We start from the raw sequence: 21,088 nt of genomic DNA, 5'->3' as shown, positions 1-21,088 counted from the left end.
GTGACCGCGCAGAACCCAGATGGCTTTACAACAACAGGAAAATTGATGCTTTTCATCGTCGTTACCAACCAAATAAATAAAGACTTCTGTTTTGTCAGAGCGAATTTTAATATAATGGAGAACAGATGGGGACGTCTTCCTCTCTGGCATGTGTAGCGTTCCACATGTAAATGTCACTGGTCTATTTTTATTCCCTCAACACGTAAAAATACCCCGCAGCAGCGAGAGTCGCAGGACTGTCTTTTGTCTGCGTTCCATGAACCATGAATGTGAAGTTGATTGTTGTTAGCGGCCGCAGACCTCCTCTGGATTTTATGCTGCATTACCCAACAGAATTAAACATGATCCGTGCTGTCAAGAGCTGGCACACTCCTAATGTTTTCCGTTAGGGAAACTTAACCTTACTGGTCGGGTTATCAGAAGAACTTTCTGTCTTGTACATTAAGTAGTGAAGGATTTATCGCTCCTTGGGTACTAAGACTGGGTACTTTTGACTGGTGGGGGTCTATTAAGGGAACGGAGCTATATGGAACTTCCCTCCTCTTTGCTGAGGTCATATGCAGGGGTTGTCCTATCCCACTATTTGCAGCGAGCTGGAAAGAGACCACATAACAACACATCAGAAGGTGACCTATTTTTAAAAAATCAGATCTTAGGGTAAATTAATTTTTTAATTCTCACGGTTAGTCTTCCTGCCCTGCGGCAATCACTGGTCTCTAATGGTCCCTGCTTAGTTTGCGAAGCGATCACTTTTTCCCCCCTTCACCTCTGCTTACCACTGGTCCCTGATTATTTCCTGCTTGCATAGTTAGTAAGGCAGCAAAGTGGCTCAGTGGTTAACACTGCTGTTTTGCAACTTTGGGGTCCTGGGTTCAAATCTCACCTAAAACAACATTTGCAAGGAGTTTGTATGTTGTCCGCGTGTTTGCGTGACTTTCCTCCCACGCTCCCACTTTCAGACATACTGAAAAGGATGGGGACAGCGATGATGATGTCTGTACAGCGCAGTGGAAATTGATGGTGCCAAATAAGTGAATAAAATAAACATCGATGTGTTGCTTGCACTTTAGGGACACTTTAGTCCTACACCAGTCCCAATCGTGGAAACTGACCAAAAAAAAACCACTTCCTTTCAGCCAGCAGATTTGCCATGACTGTTTCCAAAAAAAAATCAGGACAATCCAGGAACACTCAGGACAGTAGACATACTGCTTTCTTGTCCATGTATATAATTCAAGTGACCACTGCAGCCAATCACTGGCCTTATTGGTGATATAAGTATGTAGCACATGTGTGCTGCGGCCAGTAATTGGCTCCAGAGGTCACATGGATGATGTACATGGTCACCGCAGAAACCAGCAGGGACCACCAGAGCAGAGACCCTGCAACAACAGGGAATTAATTTGTATATATCCATACTAGATTGAAAAGCAGGAACTTAATACCTTGAGAAGTGGAAGGAACCACAGAAACTCAGTCACAAAGTGGAGACCACATAAAGTTACAGAGTGGGGGGCCGAGTGCTGAGGAGCAGAGGACAGAAAAGTCACCAACACTCTGCTGAGCCCAAACACTCTCAAAACACGTCTCTATGGAGGAGATGTGTTCTGTGCAGTGACGGATCACAATTCTATATCTGGCGTCTGCTGGACGAGTCTGGATTTGGTGAATGCCAGGTAAACGTTACACACCTAACTGCATTGTGCCTACTGTACTGGTTGGTGGAGGAGGATAATGCCATGGGCTGTTATCAGGGGTCGGCATTGGGCCCTTAGTTCCAGTCATGAGAAATCTTAATACTTCAGTAAAAGACATTGTAGACAGCTGTAGCTTCCGGCTTTGTGGAAACAGTTTAGGGAAGACCTTTTCTTGTTCCCAAACACTGTGCCCAGTGCACAAGATCCATACAGACATGGTTGGAGATAGTTTGGTGGGAAGTATATGACCGGCAGCACAGACCCTGGACCTCAGACCCATCCAACACCTATAATGGAGATTATGAGCCCGGCCTCTCCCCAACATCAGGGTCTGACCTCACAAATTATCTTCTGGATGAAGGGGGCAAAAATTCCTTACAGATGCCTCCAAAATCTTTTAGAAACCCTTCACAGAAGAACAGGAGCCATAATATCTTCAGAAGGGCCAACTCCATATTAATGTCTATGGATGTAGGATGGGAGGTCAGAAAAGCTCCTGGAGATGGGATGTGGAGGCAGGGCCGGCTCCAGGTTTCCGTGGGCCCCGTGTGGAGGGGGCATAATCCTTGTATATAAAGTCTATACATAGACAGCTAGTTACGGTATATCAAGGACATGAAGGGAGTAAAAATAGATTTATTTCTTGGTAATGGGGCATATGGAGATGTTTCGTGCTGTCCTACTTGGTTTAACAAAATATATTCTGTTTAGGCCCCTGAGCTATAAACCAGCAGCTCATTTATCACCCAGATTACGTCGTCTTTCCATCTCTTGAAGGAAATCATCACCATCTTCCACGTGTTTTATAAAAAAAAAAAAAAAAAAAAAAAATGAAATCAAAATGTAAAAAATAAGACGATCTCATCCCCGGCATCAGTTGACGAGACTTTATCCAAAATCCATCTTCATGACGGTTTTGAGGCTTTTTTATGCTTGAGGAACAGGCTGTACAGGACTCGGAGGGTGGGTTTTAAATCTCCGTTTACAATCTCTGGGGAACGGGAAGAAAAAGGAAAAAAGAATAGATTAAAAAATAGCTTTATAATTCAGTGTAAAATGTCAGCAGACGCCAGGATGATAATTCATCTTCTTAGGCCAGATTTTCATAACTTGGATGATTGTGTAGACTCTTATAGGAGATCTTCAGAAAATTGTATTGTTCTTAACTTTTTGTGTGTTTTTTTATGATGGCTCTATTAATCCTTTACATAAAAATGATGTAATAAAAATTATGGCATTTCTCATCTGGAAACCATCAGCAAGTTGCTGTTGACAGATCTTGCTATGGTAGGAGAATTACAGTCAATCTGAATGCCCTCATTTAAAAAAGTGTTTCCTAATTGTCTCCTCAGTTACGAGAGGCCACCTCAGGACCCTCAACTGTGATGTGAACGCGGGTCAGTGACCCCATCCTACAATTCACAGACGCCGTAGGATTGAAAAGAGAGATGGCTTCCTTCTCCTCGAGTCCACGGGAGCGACGAAAAGAGAAGAGCATTGAGAAGACCTCTAAACAGTCTGATCATCCAGACCATTAAAGTGTTTATAGCAAAGTGGACCTACAGAGCAGTCACATCAGAGCATCCATGGGGACTCAAAGTACTAAGATATTAATAATAGGTTGGTCAACAGCAGCTTTTGACAGTTTCCAGAAGACCTTTTTTTATAAGAATATTAAGAATATTTATATGTATCCGCCATTATTAGAGATGAGTGAATCCATTGATGGTATTCACGTTCTTGTCGAAATTTTTGCAATCCACAGAACCCGGAAAATTTGAACAATTTGGATTTGTTTTGTGCAAATTATCTAAAAAGGCCACCACAGAAGATCACATCAACGAGAGAAGACGTACATGACCTCAGGCAGGCTTACAGTTATCACATCAAATACAGTAGTACTGCATAGCCAAATAAGGGGATAATGTGATAGCCAGTATAAAACCAGAAGCAGAGAATGCAGCTGCCGTTTTATGGTGAATCTGGATAGTGAAAGAACGTCACAGCTCAGCCAAAGAGATAGCGGAAGAAAGCCATAAAACACTGGAAAAACTGTACAGATAGCGCTTGACAGCCCTGCCATGAAAAAGACTAGTGTGTGACAACACAGCAGTGTTTATCCATTGCCATATTTGTTGAGGTCATTTTGACAGTACGAATTGCCATGAATCGAATCTTTAAGAAATATTTATTGAAGCTGCTGAATTTGAATTCTAAAAAATACATCAAATACATTTATTAGTAGTTGAAATGCTAACCTGTTGGATCAACGGGGTTTTCTAAGGTTCCTTCATCTGCGAGGAGGTCCAGGGCAAGTGAAACATTGTGAAGCTGTGGATACAAATACATAAATATAGTGTATTAACAAAAAACGCCTCCATAGACTGCAACTATAAAATCAAACCTAAAGCAAAAAAAAATCATTTTTGTGCAAATCTGAAGTAGGTGTGTCAATCTGTAGACAGGGTGTACATCCTCCTCGAAGGGCCAGACATACGGGTGTGTAACCTGGGAAGATGTATCACCTCCTTAATGCTTACGGGACACCTCCAATCGTCAAAAACCGAACCCATAATGCGTTGACCCCTATCATCAGTAAAGTAAAATAAGGAGAATCTGAACTTATTCAGTATAGTGTGTATCCCACTTGACACCAGGGCTTTAACCCTTCGAGAGAAGCTTCCCATCCTAGACAGTTATAGCTACAAGATCACAGGAAGAAATATGTCACCAAAAAGCCATTGTCCCTATAGCCCTTTGCTACTTTAGGCCACCAGGGATAATATAATTTACACTTTGACAACTCCAGTCCTCCAGCACCCCCAGAAGGCCATATTTTCATGGATTGTGCTGAAACCACACCTCATTTTACTGGTCTCAACCCCTACATTTCCCATTTACCGCACCATGAATGTTCTCCAGGGCTCTGTCTGAAGATGAAGCTCTTTGCCATTATGCACAGAAAACCTACATACTCTGCTTCTCCTGATGTTTCGGGAGGATTTTAAGGCACCTAGGAGATTTCCTAAATGTTTCAAGACTAGAGGTTCTCCCCTTTTTTGGTGAGCCTCCTGTACATTGTAGTTCTACATACCTTTGCCCAGTGTCGAAACTTGAGCTTTGTGGGCCCCAGTGTAAAGTTTCCAACAGGGCCCCAACTATCACAGGTCTTTAATAGTAATGGTCTTCTTATATGGGCCAAAGTTACCTCATGGACCTCCGAAACTCCAGGGCCCAGGTGCGACTGCAACCCCTGCGCCCACTATAGTTAGATCTATGCCTTTGCCCTAAGTCATATAAAGGGTTGGCATTGAAGGTATCACACATGGCAGTACCCAACCTAAATCTGGATGGGCAAGCACTCGAGTGACGGACCAAAGGTCTCTTATTGTGTGTACAATGATCTAGCCGTTCTCTGTGATGGGAAACTGTGAAAGGTGGGAGATCTAGGACATGAGCCACCTATTAAATCTGGAACATCTGTGGCCAAGCGAGTGCCAGTATGACAATTTGTGGTGCAAATTTTGTTAAACTTTTAAGGCCCTTCAACTAAACTCCACTGATTTTTTGAGAAAATGCCAAGAGGGGTGGAAAAAGTTCAACAGGGCAACGGCTTCTCTTCTGCTTTGTTCTGTTGACAGGGCATGCGTGACTGCTGATATGATGCTGATTCTCAGCTGGCTCCCCGCGTCCTAACTGCGGGGAGTCAGCTGTCAATCAGCATGACATAAGCAGTCACGTTTCGCCAACAGAGCAGCCTGGAAGAAGAAGGGCTGCTCTGTGGACGTGGAGCAGTTGAATCGCTGACAGGAGAGGATTGCCTCTGCCTAGGTTTTGGGCCAATAGCAAAAAAAAAAAATAGTTCTGCACAACCCCCAAAAGCCCTAACCAGAAGAGATGTACATGAAAATAATAATCGAAATGGGCCTCCAGGTTTTTGCCACCCAGCGCGGGCCTTCAGGTTTTTGTCACCAAGCACAGGCCTCCAGGATTTTGCCACCCAGCGCGGGCCTCCAGGTTTTTGCCACCCACCACAGGCCTCCAGGTTTTTGCCCCCCAGCACGGGCCTCCAGGTTTTTGCCACCCAGCATGTACTTTCAGGTTTTTTGCTACCCAGGGTGTTAGGGGTCAAGTTCCCGCCTCTGCACAGGGGGAATCTCGAACCATCTCTGCTGCGGTCTCCCATTCTTCTCCAGCCGCAGTGGAACCTGCTCGGCGGAGATGTCGGACCCAGCATCTGGCTCAGCCTGATACTGTGCGGATGGTAACTGCTGCCTTTCCAGGCTCAGCCATTGTAGCCAGTACTGGTCAGCGGCGAGCAGATGTCTCTGGGACTCAGTCTTGCTTTTCCCTTTCTGAGCATGCCCGGGGTAAGACCTCTTATTGGAGGTCGGGGGTCACATGCTCAGGTACTGTGGCAGCTCCCATTGGTCCTCTAGAAAGGTCCTGAAGTTGCTGCAGCTATAAAAGGTTCGCATGGCCGCACGGCCATGCGCTAGTATCAGCTTATGTTATGAGCTTTAGCTACTCAGTGGTCTTGTCTGCTTGTGGTCAGGGTCCGGCTGAAATAAGCCACTAGAATACCGGCACCTTCGGTGAGGAGTTTGTATGGTGAATTCAGGGCTGGCGTAAAGCCATTAGAATTCCGGCTCCATCGGAGAGGAGATGTTTGTGTGCTTGCTACTCCCTGACCACTGATTGCTTTTGCTCTGTTAGTCAGCTGTGTTCCCCTGTGACGCTAACAGGGCACAGCGTTTTCCCTTCTGTTCGACTCTGTGAAGTAACAGAGTTCGCTTCTACCGCCATATTGTGCCACCATTTGCTAGCAGCAGGTTGGTCTCCTGCACGGTGGACCCCGGGCTGCGAACGCACCAATAATAATATCTAAATATACTCGGTGCATCCAGCCAGCCCTAACATAATACTAGCGCCAGGGTCTGGCTAGCAATGGCGGACACACAGCAATCTATGCAGTACATCCAGCAGCTGGAGGGTAGGTTGGCGGCTCTCGAGCGCACAACCTCAGCTGTGGATGTAACCGCAGTTGCTGTTCAGGCTGCTAGCGTGGCTGCAGCAACCTTGCCCACTACCACCCCTGTTCCGACTCTATCTCGCCTCCCGCTGACAGAAAAATTTTCTGGTGATAGTAAATCTTGTAGGGGTTTCGTGAGCCAGTGCTCTATACATCTCGAGCTTCTGGCCGCACGTTTCCCCACAGAGCGGGCTAGGGTGGGATTTATTGTGTCTCTCCTGTCGGACAGGGAGTTGGAGTGGGCTTCGCCGCTGTGGGAGCGTGGCAATCATGTGGTGCAGAGTGCTCCGTTGTTCCTGAGCACTCTGAAACAGGCCTTTTTAGGACCTCGTGTCACCCACGATAGGGCGCTCCAACTGTTGGCATTGACTCAGGGCTCGTCCTTGGTCAGCCATTTTGCTGTCCACTTTTGCACCCTCGCATCTGAGCTTGAGTGGTCGGATAAAGCCCTTATTCCGATATTTTGGAGGGGGCTGACTGACCACGTGAAGGACGCTCTGGCCACTAGGGAGATTCCCGCCACACTGGAAGAGTTAATATCTGTGTCCACTCATATTGACCTCCATTTTCACGTGCGGAGGTTAGAGCGAGCCCAGTGTTCGCAGAGGTTTTGGCTGGCTCCCACCTGCGCCAAACCTTTGGAATCTCAAGTCCAGGCCCCTGAGTCACATGATGCCATGGTAGTGTCACGAGCGGGATCTAAGTCCCGGACCGCTCGTGCACTCCAGGTTTGTTACGTTTGCCAGCAGTCAGGACATCTTGACACCAGATGTCCCCAGCGGTCGAGGAAACGTCAGCGTCTAGTGGTAGTAGGTGGAGGTACACTGGACACGGCGACGTTTGCCTCCAAATTGTCCTTTAAGGGGACAATTATTATAGGCTCATTTACCCACTCGGTAGAGCTCTGCATGGATTCTGGGGTGGAGGACAATTTTATGTCTTCTGCCTTTGCCCAACGTCACTCAGTTCCCCTGGTAATGTTAGCTCAACCAGTAACCGTACGAGTGGTAAATGGGTCGACACTGCCCTCACAGATAACACACCAGACCATCCTGTTTTTCTGTCCATGTCGCCATCTCATCAGGAAATTATATCTCTGCTCTTCATTCCTGAGGGAATTGGTGAGGTCCTGTTAGGGATACCTTGGTTACGGTACCACTCTCCTCATATTAAGTGGTCCACAGGCAGAATTTTGGGATAGGGTGAATCTTGTGGGGGTAGATGTCAGAGGGAATGTGTTCAGGTTGCTACTACTGAGGTACCCGCAGATCTATCCTCTCTCCCCAAGCAATATTGGCCCTATGCGGACGTGTTCTCCAAAAGGGCTGTGGAGACCCTTCCGTCTCACCGCCCCTATGACTGCCCTATTGACCTCTTGCCTGGTGCTGAGCCTTCCTGGGGTTGAGTCTATCCGTTATCTCTCCCGGAGACAGAGGCAATGTCAGAGTACATCCAGGAAAATCTGGCAAGAGGATTCATTAGGAAGTCAGTGTCACCTGCAGGGGCTGGGTTCTTCTTTGTGCAGAAGAAGAATGGGGAACTAAGTCCATGCATAGATTACAGGGGTCTTAACGCCATTACCGTTAAGAATAAGTATCCTCTGCCCCTGATATCTGCGCTCTTTGATAGGCTTTGGGGAGCAAGGGTATTTACAAAATTACATCTGCGGGGTGCTTACAACCTGATTCGCATCCGTGAGGGGGACGAATGGAAGACGGCTTTTAACACCAAGGATGGGCGCTATGAATATCTGGTGATGCCCTTCGGGCTCTGTAATGCCCCAGCCGTTTTCCAAGACTTTGTGAACGACATCTTCCGGGATATGCTCTCCACCTCGGTCGTAGTCTATCTGGATGACATTCTCATCTACTCTCCAGATATTGACTCCCACCAGAGAGATGTTTGCAGAGTCTTCGACCTCTTACGGGCAAATTCCCTCTACGCAAAGTTGGAGAAATGTGTGATTGAGCAGGAGTCCTTACCTTTCCTGGACTATATCATCTCCACCCAGGGATTGGCTATGGATCCTGCCAAACTACAGGCTGTGATGGACTGGCAGCAACCCCATTCTCTTAAAGCGGTGCAGCGCTTTATGGGGTTCATTAATTACTATCGCCAGTTCATTCCACACTTCTCAACTTTGGTAGCTCCCTTGGTTGCCCTTACCAAGAAGGGAGCAAATCCCAAATTGTGGTCTGAGGAGGTCTCCAAGGCCTTTCACTCCATTAAGTCACACTTTGCTAGCGCTCCCATCCTACATCGCCCCGATGTAGATAAGCTATATATAATGGAGGTGGATGCCTCATCCGTTGGTGCTGAAGCAGTCCTTTTCCAAAAGGATGCTCAATGTCAGAAGCATCCTTGCTTCTTCTTTTCCAAGACCTTCTCACCAGCGGAGAGGAATTATTCCATCGGGGACAGGAAGTTGCTAGCCATGAAGTTGGCCTTCTCAGAGTGGAGACATCTTTTGGAGGGGGCTCGTTTTCCCTTCCAAGTCTTCACAGACCACAAGAATTTGGTGTACTTGCAGACAGCCCAGCGGTTAAATTCTCGCCAGGCCAGATGGTCCTTGTTCTTCTCCCGGTTTCATTTCACCCTCCATTTTCTTTCCGGGAAGAAGAACATTCGTGCCGACACTCTCTCTCGCTCCATTGTATCATCTGAGGAGGAGGAAGAGGAGCTTCGGCTTATTGTCCCCACCGAGAGCCTGAGAACTGTGGCCCTGGTTTCGCTAGAGTCTGTGCCTCTGGGCAAGACTTTTGTACCATCCAGTCTGCGTCCGGAGGTTCTCATTTTGGGTCCAAAAGGACATCTGAGCTACTGGCGAGGACATACTGGTGGCCGCAAATGGCTAATGACGTTGCAGACTATGTTCGGGCGTGTGTCTCTTGGGCCAAGAACAAGTCTCCTCGGCAACGGCCAGCTGGGTTGCTTTACCCCCTTGCCGGTGGCAGACAGGCCCTGGGAGATGGTCGGGATGGATTTTGTGGTGGGCTTACCCAAGTCTCGCAGCTGCACCATTATCTGGGTGATCACCGACCATTTTTCCAAAATGGTGCACTTGGTGCCTCTTCCACGGCTACCTTCTGCACGGGCTCTGGCAGCGTTGTTCATCAAGCATATCTTTCGCCTACAAGGTATGCTGGACAAAATTGTCAGTGACTGGGGTCCCCAGTTTGCGTCTCGATTCTGGAGAGAGCTTTGTCGTCTACTCAGTATTGAGTTGAATCTCTCCTCGGCATATCATCTCGAGACGAATGGGTTGGTTGAGAGGGCCAACCAGACCCTGGTCACATATTTACAACATTTTGTTTCTGCCAGGCAGGATGACTGGGCATCCTTGCTACTGTGGGCGGAGTTTGTGCTTAACAACACCGTAGCCAACTCCACCGGTCAGACTCCATTGCTCCTAAATTACGGCCAGCATCCGCGTGTCCCTGTGCCCATGCCCGTGTCTTCCGCCGACTCCAAGGTGGCAGACTGGGCTGTGGAGGCTGTGGTGTGGCTCTCCGCCCATAACTTCAGGCTGCAAGTTGAGTCCACTAAGTTTGCACCTCGCTACTTGGGTCCCTTCAAGGTCCTCAAACAGGTTAACCCTGTGGTCTACCATCTGGCCCTTCCTCCATGCCTAGGTATCATCGACACCTTTCATGTGTCCCTCTTGAAGCTCGTATACATGTCCCGGTTTTCGAGTCATCTGTCGGGACATCGGGTTCGTCTACGGACGATTACGAGGTGAACGCTATTTTGGGGTGCAAGGTGGTACGTGGCAAAAAATTCTGTTTGGTGGACTGGAAGGGTTATGGCCCAGAGGACAGGTCCTGGGAGCCTGCTGAGCACATTTGAGCTCTGCAGCTCATTGCTGCTTTTGAGCGTAGCAAGGCCCAAGGAGGGGGCCCTAGGAGGGGGGGTAATGTTTTGGGTCGAGTTCCCACCTCAGCACAGAGGAAATCTTGAACCATCTCTGCTGCGGTCTCCCATTCTTCTCCAGCCGCAATGGAGGCTGCTCAGCGGAGACGTCAGTCCCAGCATCTGGTTCAGCCTGATACTGTGCGGATGGTTAAGGCCCCGTCACACTAAGCGACGCTGCAGCGATACAGACAACGATGCCGATCGCTGCAGCGTCGCTGTTTAGTCGCTGTGTGGTCGCTGGAGAGCTGTCACACAGACCGCTCTCCAGCGACCAACGATGCCGAGGTCCCCGGGTAACCAGGGTAAACATCGGGTTGCTAAGCGCAGGGCCGCGCTTAGTAACCCGATGTTTACCCTGGTTACCAGTGTAAAATGTAAAAAAAACAAACACTACATACTCACCTTTGCGTCCCCCGGCGTCCGCTTCCCTGCACTGACTGAGCGCCGGCCCTAACAGCAGAGCGGTGACGTCACCGCTGTGCTCTGCTTTCACTTTACGGCCGGCAGTCAGTCAGTGCGGGAAGCAGACGGCAAGGGACCTGACGGACACCGGAATGTGAGTATGTAGTGTTTGTTTTTTTTACATTTACGATGGTAACCAGGGTAAACATCGGGTTACTAAGCGCGGCCCTGCGCTTAGTAACCCAATGTTTACCCTGGTTACCAGTGAAGACATCGCTGAATCCATGTCACACACACCGATTCAGCGATGTCAGCGGGACCTCAACGATCAAAAAAAGGTCCAGGCCATTCCGACACGACCAGCGATCTCACAGCAGGGGCCTGGTCGCTGGTACGTGACAAGCATAGCGAGATCGCTACTGAGGTCGCTGTTGCGTCACAAAACTTGTGACTCAGCAGCGATCTCGCTAGCGATCTCGCTTAGTGTGACGGGGGCTTTACTGCTGCCCTTCCAGGCTCTGCCATTGTAGCCAGTACTGGTCAGCGGCGAGCAGACGTCTCTGGGACTAAGTCCTGCTTTTTCCCTTCTGAGCATGCCCAGGGTAAGACCTCTCATTGGAGATCGGGGGTCACATGCTCAGGTACTGCAGCAGCTCCCATTTGTCCTCTAGGAAGGTCCTGAAGTTGCTCAGGTACTGTAGCAGCTCCCATTGGTCCTCTAGGAAGGTCCTGAAGTTGCTGCAGCTATAAAAGGTTCGCATGGCCGCCCGGCCATGCGCTAGTATCAGCTTTTGTTATGAGCTTTAGCTACTCAGTGGTCTTCTCTGCTTGTGGTCAGGGTCTGAGTGAAATAAGCCACTAGAATACCGGCACCTCCGGTGAGGAGTTTGTATGGTGAATTCAGGGCTGGCATAAAGCCATTAGAATTCTGGCTCCACCGGAGAGGAGTTGTTTGTGTGCTTGTTACTCCCTGACCACTGATTGCTTTTGCTCTGTTAGGCAGCTGTATTCCCCTGTGACGCTAACAGGGCACAGCGTTTTCCCTTCTGATTGACTCTGTGAAGTAACAGAGTTCGCTTCTACCGCCATATTGTGCCACCATTTGCTAGCAGCAGGTTGGTCTCCTGCACGGTGGACCCTGGGCTGCGAACGCACCAATAATAATATCTAAATATACTCGGTGCATTCCGCCAGCCCTATCACAGGGCTTGCCCCTCGGTCTTTTGCTCCTGGGAATTAGTAAGGTCTAATTTTTCCATGCGTCTGGAAGAAGAGACGTTGCAATCAGATATCACTTGAGTCATCCTAATCATTGCAATTACTGACAAGCATCAGTCACGTTGCTCAATCAGTACCGATCCTCACAACTCCCCCAGACAAAGAGCTTTCCCTCTACCTCCCGCCTGATTATATGATCTGCAGTCAGGCAATGAGCGGCTGACAGCTTGATTTGAGGTTTCGAACTCTTCCATCGGTGATGACAGACGGGAGGAAGCTGAAGAATATTTAGATCCGCACAAATGTTTTGATTTTGAGCGACAGAATAAATAAAATGTTTGTTCGGGGAAGGCATCGAGTCAGGAGAATCACAGTTCCTCGCCAGAGGCTCATGAATATTTCATCAATCAGGTGGAAATATGTAATTTATGCAAATTCCCCTGAAGAAGTCATCGGTGGCGCACAGAGAGTTTGTCTCAGTCTGAAGTTGAAGTGCCGTTCCCATATGACAACCTATTGAGGGATTATTTGCACAGCGTTACATAGACATACGTTCATCAGCGAGATGGTCAAAAAAAAGAAAGACTATAATTGTCCCTTAAAGGGACTCATCTTTTTTTTTTTCCTTCACATTTTTATTTCAGAAATTAATAGTACATATGGAAATATGCAACTTTGTAATATATATTATCAGAGAGATTTGCTAATTTCTCCTCCTGAACTGAACTTTCACAATCAATTCATGGGAAAAATCTGTATTAAGTGAATATGATTTTCCCCTTACTGAGAAAGGAGATGAGAGTTGGTGCTTATTACAGTGCCTTATAAAAGTATTCATACCCCTTGAACTTTTCCACATTTTTTTATGTATTTTATTGGAATTTTATGTGACACTAATACAAAGTAACAAGTATTTGTGAAGTGTAAAGGAAATCATACATAGTTTACTAAATATTTTAAAATTATAAATCTGATAATTGTGATGTACATTTGTAGTCAGCCCCCCCCCCCCCCCCCGAGTCCATACTTCGTAGGACCACCATTCCCTGCAATTACTGCTGCAGTCTTTTGGGGTCTGTCTCTACCAACTTCGCACATCTAGAGGTGACATTTTTCATTTTTACCCATTCTTCTTTGCGCACTCGCTCTGTGCCATTGGATGGAGGCGTCAAGGAACAGCAATTTTAAAGTTTTGCTGCAGATTCTCAACGAGACTTAGGTCTGGGCTGTGACTGGGCCATTCACAGACATTAATATGCTTTAATCTAAAACATCAATTGTAGCTCTGGCAGGATGTTTAGGATCATTGTCCTGCTGGAAGGTGAACCCACACCCCAGTATCAAGTCTTTTCCAGCCTCTAACAGGTTTTCTTCCAGGATTGCCATGTATACAATCAACTCTTACCAGTTTCCCTGCCTCTGCTGAAGAAATGCATCTCCCCATCATGACTCTGTCACCCACATGTTTGATGGTGGGGATGGTGTTTTCAGGGTGTTGTGCAGTGTTATGTTTCCTCCACACATAGCGTTTTGCATTTAGCACAAAAAGTTCTACCTTGGTCTCATCTGGCCTGAGCATCTTCTTCCGCATGCTATGTAAGGGACACAGCGAGCATGTGAAGATTATCTGGTCATATGAGACCAAAGAAGAAATGAAAAACACTGTGTGGTGGGAAACTAATACTGTACATCATATTGAAAACACCATACCTACCCGTAAACATGGTGATGGCTGCCTGTGTGGTGGGAAACTAATACTGTACACCACCTTGAAAACACCATCCCTACCGGTAATCATGGCGGTGGCTGATTCTTACTGTGGGGAAACCTTTCTCCAGCAGGGACAGGGAAGCTGGTCAGAGTTAATGGGAAGCTGGAGCAAAATACAGGACAATGCTGGAGGAAAACCTGTTAGAGGTTGCAAAAGACTTGAGACTAAGGTGTAGGTTCAACTTCCAGCAGGACATCAACATACTTCCAGAGGTACAATGGATAGTTTAGATCAAAGCATATTCAGGTGTGTGAATGGTCCAGTCACAGTCCAGACCAAAATCCCATTGATAATCTATGGCAAGACATGAAAATTTTCCAGGAAGACTTAAACGGGTTTTTCAGGCTTATCATATTGATGGTCTATCCTTTACATAGGTCATTAATATCAGATTAGCACAGCTCCATGTACCGCGTAGTGGCCATTCTTAGGTATTGCAGCTCAGCTCCTATTGAAGTGAATGAGAGATGGATTGCAATCCCCAAAATGTCCACTACATAATGAATGGAGCCATGTTTTGTCAGCTCCATTCACTGTTGCAGCTGAGTGGTTGGGGTGCCAGAAGCCAAACCACAAACAATCTGATACTGAGCCCAACAAATGATCTGCAAAGAACCCAGCAGCAAAATATTGCCGAAAATTTCCCCTAGTGGTTATATGGAAAACTGACAATCTTTATGGCATAATGTAAACTCCAAAAAATGTAGACATGTGTAACCTACTATTAAAAAATTACTCATTGTGACAGATATATTTACCTACATAAATATTCCCAGACAGAAGAAAGGAGCCTGCTCACTGTACCTTGTCTTCTTGTGTGGTGGGTGTCAGGAAAAATGCAGAGAGATTGATAAAATAGCCTTCAAGTTGTCCAATCAACAGCAGGAGAATGACCCCGTCTGCAAACTACAGAAAAGACAAAGTCTGCAGTGACATAGGAGCTCTGGTCAAATATACTCAATCATTCCCCGACATCCATACTCTAATCCATAGGGGGCAGTATTATAATAGTTATATTCTTGTACATAGGGGCAGTATTATAGTAGTTATATTCTTGTACATAGGGGCAGTATTATAGTAGTTATATTCTTGTACATAGGGGCAGTATTATAGTAGTTATATTCTTGTACATAGGAGCAGTATTATAGTAGTTATATTCTTGTACATAGGGGCAGTATTATAGTAGTTATATTATTGTACATAGGGAGCAGTATTATAGTAGTTATATTCTTGTACATAGGGGCAGTATTATAGTAGTTATATTCTTGTACATAGGGGCAGTATTATAGTAGTTATATTATTGTACATAGGGAGCAGTATTATAGTAGTTATATTCTTGTACATAGGGGCAGTATTATAGTAGTTATATTCTTGTACATAGGGGCAGTATTATAGTAGTTATATTATTGTACATAGGAGCAGTATTATAGTAGTTATATTCTTGTACATAGGAGCAGTATTATAGTAGTTATATTCTTGTATATAGGAGCAGTATTATAGTAGTTATATTCTTGTATATAGGGGCAGTATTATAGTAGTTATATTCTTATACATAGAGGGCAGTATTATAGTAGTTATATTCTTGTATATAGGAGCAGTATTATAGTAGTTATATTCTTGTACATAGGGGCAGTATTATAGTAGTTATATTCTTGTACATAGGGGCAATATTATAGTAGTTATATTCTTGTACATAGGGGGCAGTATTATAGTAGTTATATTCTTGTACATAGGGGACAGTATTATAGTAGTTATATTCTTGTACATAGGAGCAGTATTATAGTAGTTATATTCTTGTACATAGGAGCAGTATTATAGTAGTTATATTCTTGTACATAGGGGCAGTATTATTGTAGTTATATTCTTGTACATAGGGGACAGTATTATAGTAGTTATATTCTTCTACATAGGGGCAGTATTATAGTAGTTATATTCTTGCACATAGGGGACAGTATTATAGTAGTTATATTCTTCTACATAGGGGTCAGTATTATAGTAGTTATATTCTTGTACATAGGGGGCAGTATTATAGTAGTTATATTCTTCTACATAGGGGTCAGTATTATAGTAGTTATATTCTTCTACATAGGGGTCAGTATTATAGTAGTTATATTCTTATACATAGGAGCAGTATTATAGTAGTTATATTCCTGTACATAGGAGAAGTATTATAGTAGTTATAGTCTTGTATATAGGAGGCAGTATTATAGTAGTTATATTCTTGTACATGGGGGCAGTATTATAGTAGTTATATTCTTGTACATAGGAGCAGTATTATAGTAGTTATATTCTTGTACATGGGGCAGTATTATAGTAGTTATATTCTTGTACATAGGAGCAGTATTATAGTAGTTATATTCTTGTACATAGGAGCAGTATTATAGTAGTTATATTCTTGTACATGGGGCAGTATTATAGTAGTTATATTCTTGTACATGGGGGCAGTATTATAGTAGTTATATTCTTGTACATAGGAGCAGTATTATAGTAGTTATATTCTTGTACATGGGGCAGTATTATAGTAGTTATATTCTTGTATATAGGAGGCAGTATTATAGTAATTATATTCTTGTATACAGGGGCAGTATTATAGTAGTTATATTCCTGTACATAGGAGCAGTATTATAGTAGTTATATTCCTGTACATAGGAGCAGTATTATAGTAGTTATATTCTTGTACATAGGGACAGCATTATAGTAGTTATATTCTTGTACATAGGGGCAGTATTATAGTAGTTATATTCTTGTATATACGAGCAGTATTATAGTAGTTATATACTTGTACATACGAGGCAGTATTATAGTAGTTATATTCTTGTACATAGGAGCAGTATTATAGTAGTTATATTCTTGTACATAGGGGCAGTATTATAGTAGTTATATTCTTGTACATAGGAGCAGTATTATAATAGTTATATTCTTGTACATAGGAGCAGTATTATAGTAGTTATATTCTTGTACATAGGAGCAGTATTATAGTAGTTATATTCTTGTACATGGGGCAGTATTATAGTAGTTATATTCTTGTACATGGGGGCAGTATTATAGTAGTTATATTCTTGTACATAGGAGCAGTATTATAGTAGTTATATTCTTGTACATGGGGCAGTATTATAGTAGTTATATTCTTGTATATAGGAGGCAGTATTATAGTAATTATATTCTTGTATACAGGGGCAGTATTATAGTAGTTATATTCCTGTACATAGGAGCAGTATTATAGTAGTTATATTCCTGTACATAGGAGCAGTATTATAGTAGTTATATTCTTGTACATAGGGACAGCATTATAGTAGTTATATTCTTGTACATAGGGGCAGTATTATAGTAGTTATATTCTTGTATATACGAGCAGTATTATAGTAGTTATATACTTGTACATACGAGGCAGTATTATAGTAGTTATATTCTTGTACATAGGAGCAGTATTATAGTAGTTATATTCTTGTACATAGGGGCAGTATTATAGTAGTTATATTCTTGTACATAGGAGCAGTATTATAATAGTTATATTCTTGTACATAGGGGTAGTATTATAGTAGTTATATTCTTGTACATAGGAGCAGTATTATAGTAGTTATATTCTTGTACATAGGGGGCAGTATTATAGTAGTTATATTTTTGTACATAGGAGCAGTATTATAGTAGTTATATTCTTGTACATAGGGGTAGTATTATAGTAGTTATATTCTTGTACATAGGGGCAGTATTATAGTAGTTATATTCTTGTATACAGGGGCAGTATTATAGTAGTTATATACTTGGACATACGGGGCAGTATTATAGTAGTTATATTCTTGTACATAGGAGCAGTAGTATTATAGTAGTTATATTCTTGTATATACGAACAGTATTATAGTAGTCATATACGTGTACATACGGGGCAGTATTATAGTAGTTATATTCTTGTACATAGGAGCAGTATTATGCAGCGCCCCAGAGTCCTGGTCGTTGCAGTACTGTGGCTCCGCCGCTAAGGGGAGCTATGGTACGTCTGATGGCACTGAAGGAGTTCATCTGACCAGGTATCACAGACACCAATACATTTCACAGTCGGGCCTCCAGGGGGAGCTAAGGGTGCTATTTATTAGGCCACTCCTCACCACTGTGGGTAAACTGGGGGTCAGGCAGGAAGTTAGGGAGAAAGCTGACTGGGTTGGACCAGACAACACCTGGTGGCAGAGGGTGTTGTGGGGGAAGATTCGGTAGGGTCTCTGTCAGGTTTGGGACCCTGACAGAGGCCTGGCTACAAGAAGGAACGTCACGGGACCGTGCCTGCTCAGCATAGCGGCGGTGCCCTAAGAAAGGAATAGAAGCGAGATATATTGTGCTGAGTGAGAAACGAGATCAAAGCAAGGAGGAGAATACCAGTAGGAGTCGTGCTGTAAGACCGAGGCAACATCCTAGTGAGGCGCAAACAACCGGCGGCCGGAACGCCGAGGAAGTATTACTATATTCAGCTTCAGGCAATACTTCAAACCAACGGCAGGACAGTCAGTCAAAGGCGGGCTGTATCATCTAAATCACCTATGCAGTCTTGGGGGGCAACTTGTGGAGAGGGGCGACTCTAGGGTCCCGGAAGAGCTCCGAGCCTACCCGTCATACGGGTGCCGTCCTAACCGTAACATCAGGGAGGGACGGAGGATTAGCAGAACATCATCTAATCGAGTTGTGAGGGAACTTAAGAAACAGACACAACAGTTGTGGGGACTTTCCGTAAGCACAGCAGGGAAGGACAGCAACACATAGCGCTAGCAGGAAGGCACAGATTTCCACCTGCAAAGAGAACTCTGGAGGTGCCATTGGACCGGCCGGACTTGCGCAGCCTGGTGAACCGGACTCCGGACTGAGGACCCAGAGACCTTCAGTAAAGAGGTAAAGAGACTGCAACCTGGTGTCCTCGTCATTTACTGCGACCGGCACTACACCGCACCACCACTACCATTCACATCCATTATTCACTGTACGCCCCTCAGCAGGGTCACGGACCGGGCCTAGCCACCGTGACAACCCCAGAACAGAGACTCAGGGGCCCGGTACCGGGTACCCCTCGGCCCTGTGGCAGTGGGGGCGCTACAACTTGGCATCACGAACAGGATCTACTTAAGCCTGAAGAATCAGGTCATGTGTGCCTTGGAACTGTGATTTACTGTGTTTGGACTGTACTTTATTACAAAGACTGTGTTATTGCCATTTGCCGCCAAAACCGCCGCCATTACAGCGCTGAGGAGAGCGCAGGAGAAGAAGGGCGTGGAGTGGGCGTGAACAAGCTGAAGAGCGCGAAAGGCAATGGCCGCCCAGTCTAAGTATTTCTGCCCCTTGAGGACGTGTCCGTCAGCAGCCGAGATCCGCCTCCTCATCCTCAATGGAGGGCGGAGACAACGAAAACTAAACCGCCCACGAAGAAGAGAGCGGGAAAAGGATCAGGAAGAAGAAGTCAGCAACATGGAGGACGCCATGGCCAGCCGCTCGGAGCCGGAGCGTGGGGTCAGAGCCGAGGACTCCCCCAGCTACCCGGAGGGGCACCGCAACCAGGCCTCCACAGTTGACGCTGACCTCCTGCAGACCGGAGCGGACGAGCTGACCTACCAACTCCTGCAGACGCAGCTGAACACTAAGGCCAGGTGGAAGAAGACCTTCATCGGGAGCCTCGCCAGACGTCTGTCGGCAGCCTCATCTGGTCCGGAGCAAGAAAGAAGTTCCAGCGCTCCGAAGCCAGAAAGCAAGGCTCTGCCGGAAAGCGAGATGCTGCAAACGGAGATGACAACGCCGCAGCGCAAGGCCCTGCAACCAGCGTTCCAGATCCCAGCGGAGACGGAGCAGATCGGCACCGGAGGGACCGCATCTGAAGCAGGTATGAAGGACGACCCTGCCCTGATGACTGACGCCACTCCCGTGACTGCTAGTGCCACAGCTGCTGACTCCGTTCCAGTGACTGATCTTGCAGCAGCCGCTACCTCTGCTGCAGCAAATGCCCATACTCAAGCTGCGCAGGCCTCCATCGCTGTGCATGACCTAACCGTACATGAAAGACGGATTAACGGCGTTTGTCCAGCACTAGGTGTAACCCTGGACCTCACTTTTCCCAGGCCGAAAAGGGTTAAGTGCCAGGTGCAGCCCTGGAAGCCGTCCAACTAAACCTCGGAAACCTGAAACTGTAAATAGTTAACTGTTTGTTTTCTGCTATGTTGCTGATAAAACCCGTCCAGGGTTAACTCTTAAAGGGATCCCTTTGTTGACCCGGGATCCCTATTGCTTTTTGGTTATTTTTCTACTTTTTGTTTCCTGTTGAAAAGAACTGCTGGAATCATGAACAGTGCATGATACAAACTCTTTGTAAATAGTTGCACCTTCTTAAAGGTGCTCCTTACTGGTTTTACATAGAAAAAGGACTCTTTGCGAAGATACCGCACTGGAGTCCTTACTGTGTACGGACTGGTAGCTGAAGAAGCTGCGCTACCTCATAAAGACTTGGTCCCCTCTTAAAGGGGATGTTCACACGTTGCACTTAGGAATGGTATTGCCTTAAGACAGCTAGAGGGCAATAATGTCTTAGAAGAAAGAAAGTAATAATGTTGATATGAAAACGTTAATGTAACTGACTAGTTAAATGTGAAAAGTGTTTGATAATGTTGATGGAAGGATGAGGACAGAAAGTGAATCCAGGCGGGGATAGCTGGCGAGTCCTCTTAGGAGCCATATAGAGATGGCTCAGTGCTCTCAAACCGAGGGAAAAACATGTTCTATACTGTGTATAGTAGTGGAAGGACAGAAGGCTCGGGCTGAAAGGAGCGGTCCTGTAAAGAAAGGAGAGGCAGTAGGTCTGGAGCCGTTAGGACAGGCGGTCCTGCAGATGTAAAGTAGGAGAATATAGCACAGTTGCTAAAGCCTTATAATGTGTTATAAGAAGGTCTTTAGTGGATTTAGAGTGTACATCCTTAAAGGCAATGTTGAATTAATGTTTGAAATTTTGCACTTCGTAGAATACCCGGTTGGGTAAGAAAAGTTATCCAGCCTGGTGAACCGGACTCCGGACTGAGGACCCAGAGACCTTCA

At 45.6% G+C, this 21,088-nt stretch overlaps 1 protein-coding gene across 2 annotated transcripts in view; it reads right to left on the bottom strand.

Annotated features, from left to right (window-relative positions):
- Nucleotides 1–2,512: 2,512 nt before the first annotated feature.
- The window catches only part of PARVG (parvin gamma), a 55,636-nt gene continuing 37,060 nt past the window's right edge, over nt 2,513–21,088 (bottom strand). For both annotated transcript variants that reach the window (XM_077266605.1, XM_077266606.1), the window contains 3 exons: nt 14,837–14,938; nt 3,956–4,028; nt 2,513–2,688 (listed from right to left, as the gene is read on the bottom strand). In XM_077266605.1, the coding sequence (XP_077122720.1) occupies nt 2,603–2,688; nt 3,956–4,028; nt 14,837–14,938 (261 nt within the window). In that variant the 3' untranslated portion in view covers nt 2,513–2,602. The remainder of the gene's footprint in view (nt 2,689–3,955; nt 4,029–14,836; nt 14,939–21,088) is intronic.

The sequence above is a fragment of the Ranitomeya variabilis genome, chromosome 5 (genome assembly GCF_051348905.1).
Source record: "Ranitomeya variabilis isolate aRanVar5 chromosome 5, aRanVar5.hap1, whole genome shotgun sequence".
Lineage (NCBI taxonomy): Eukaryota > Metazoa > Chordata > Amphibia > Anura > Dendrobatidae > Ranitomeya > Ranitomeya variabilis.
This window is presented reverse-complemented; position numbering and strand designations above follow the sequence as displayed.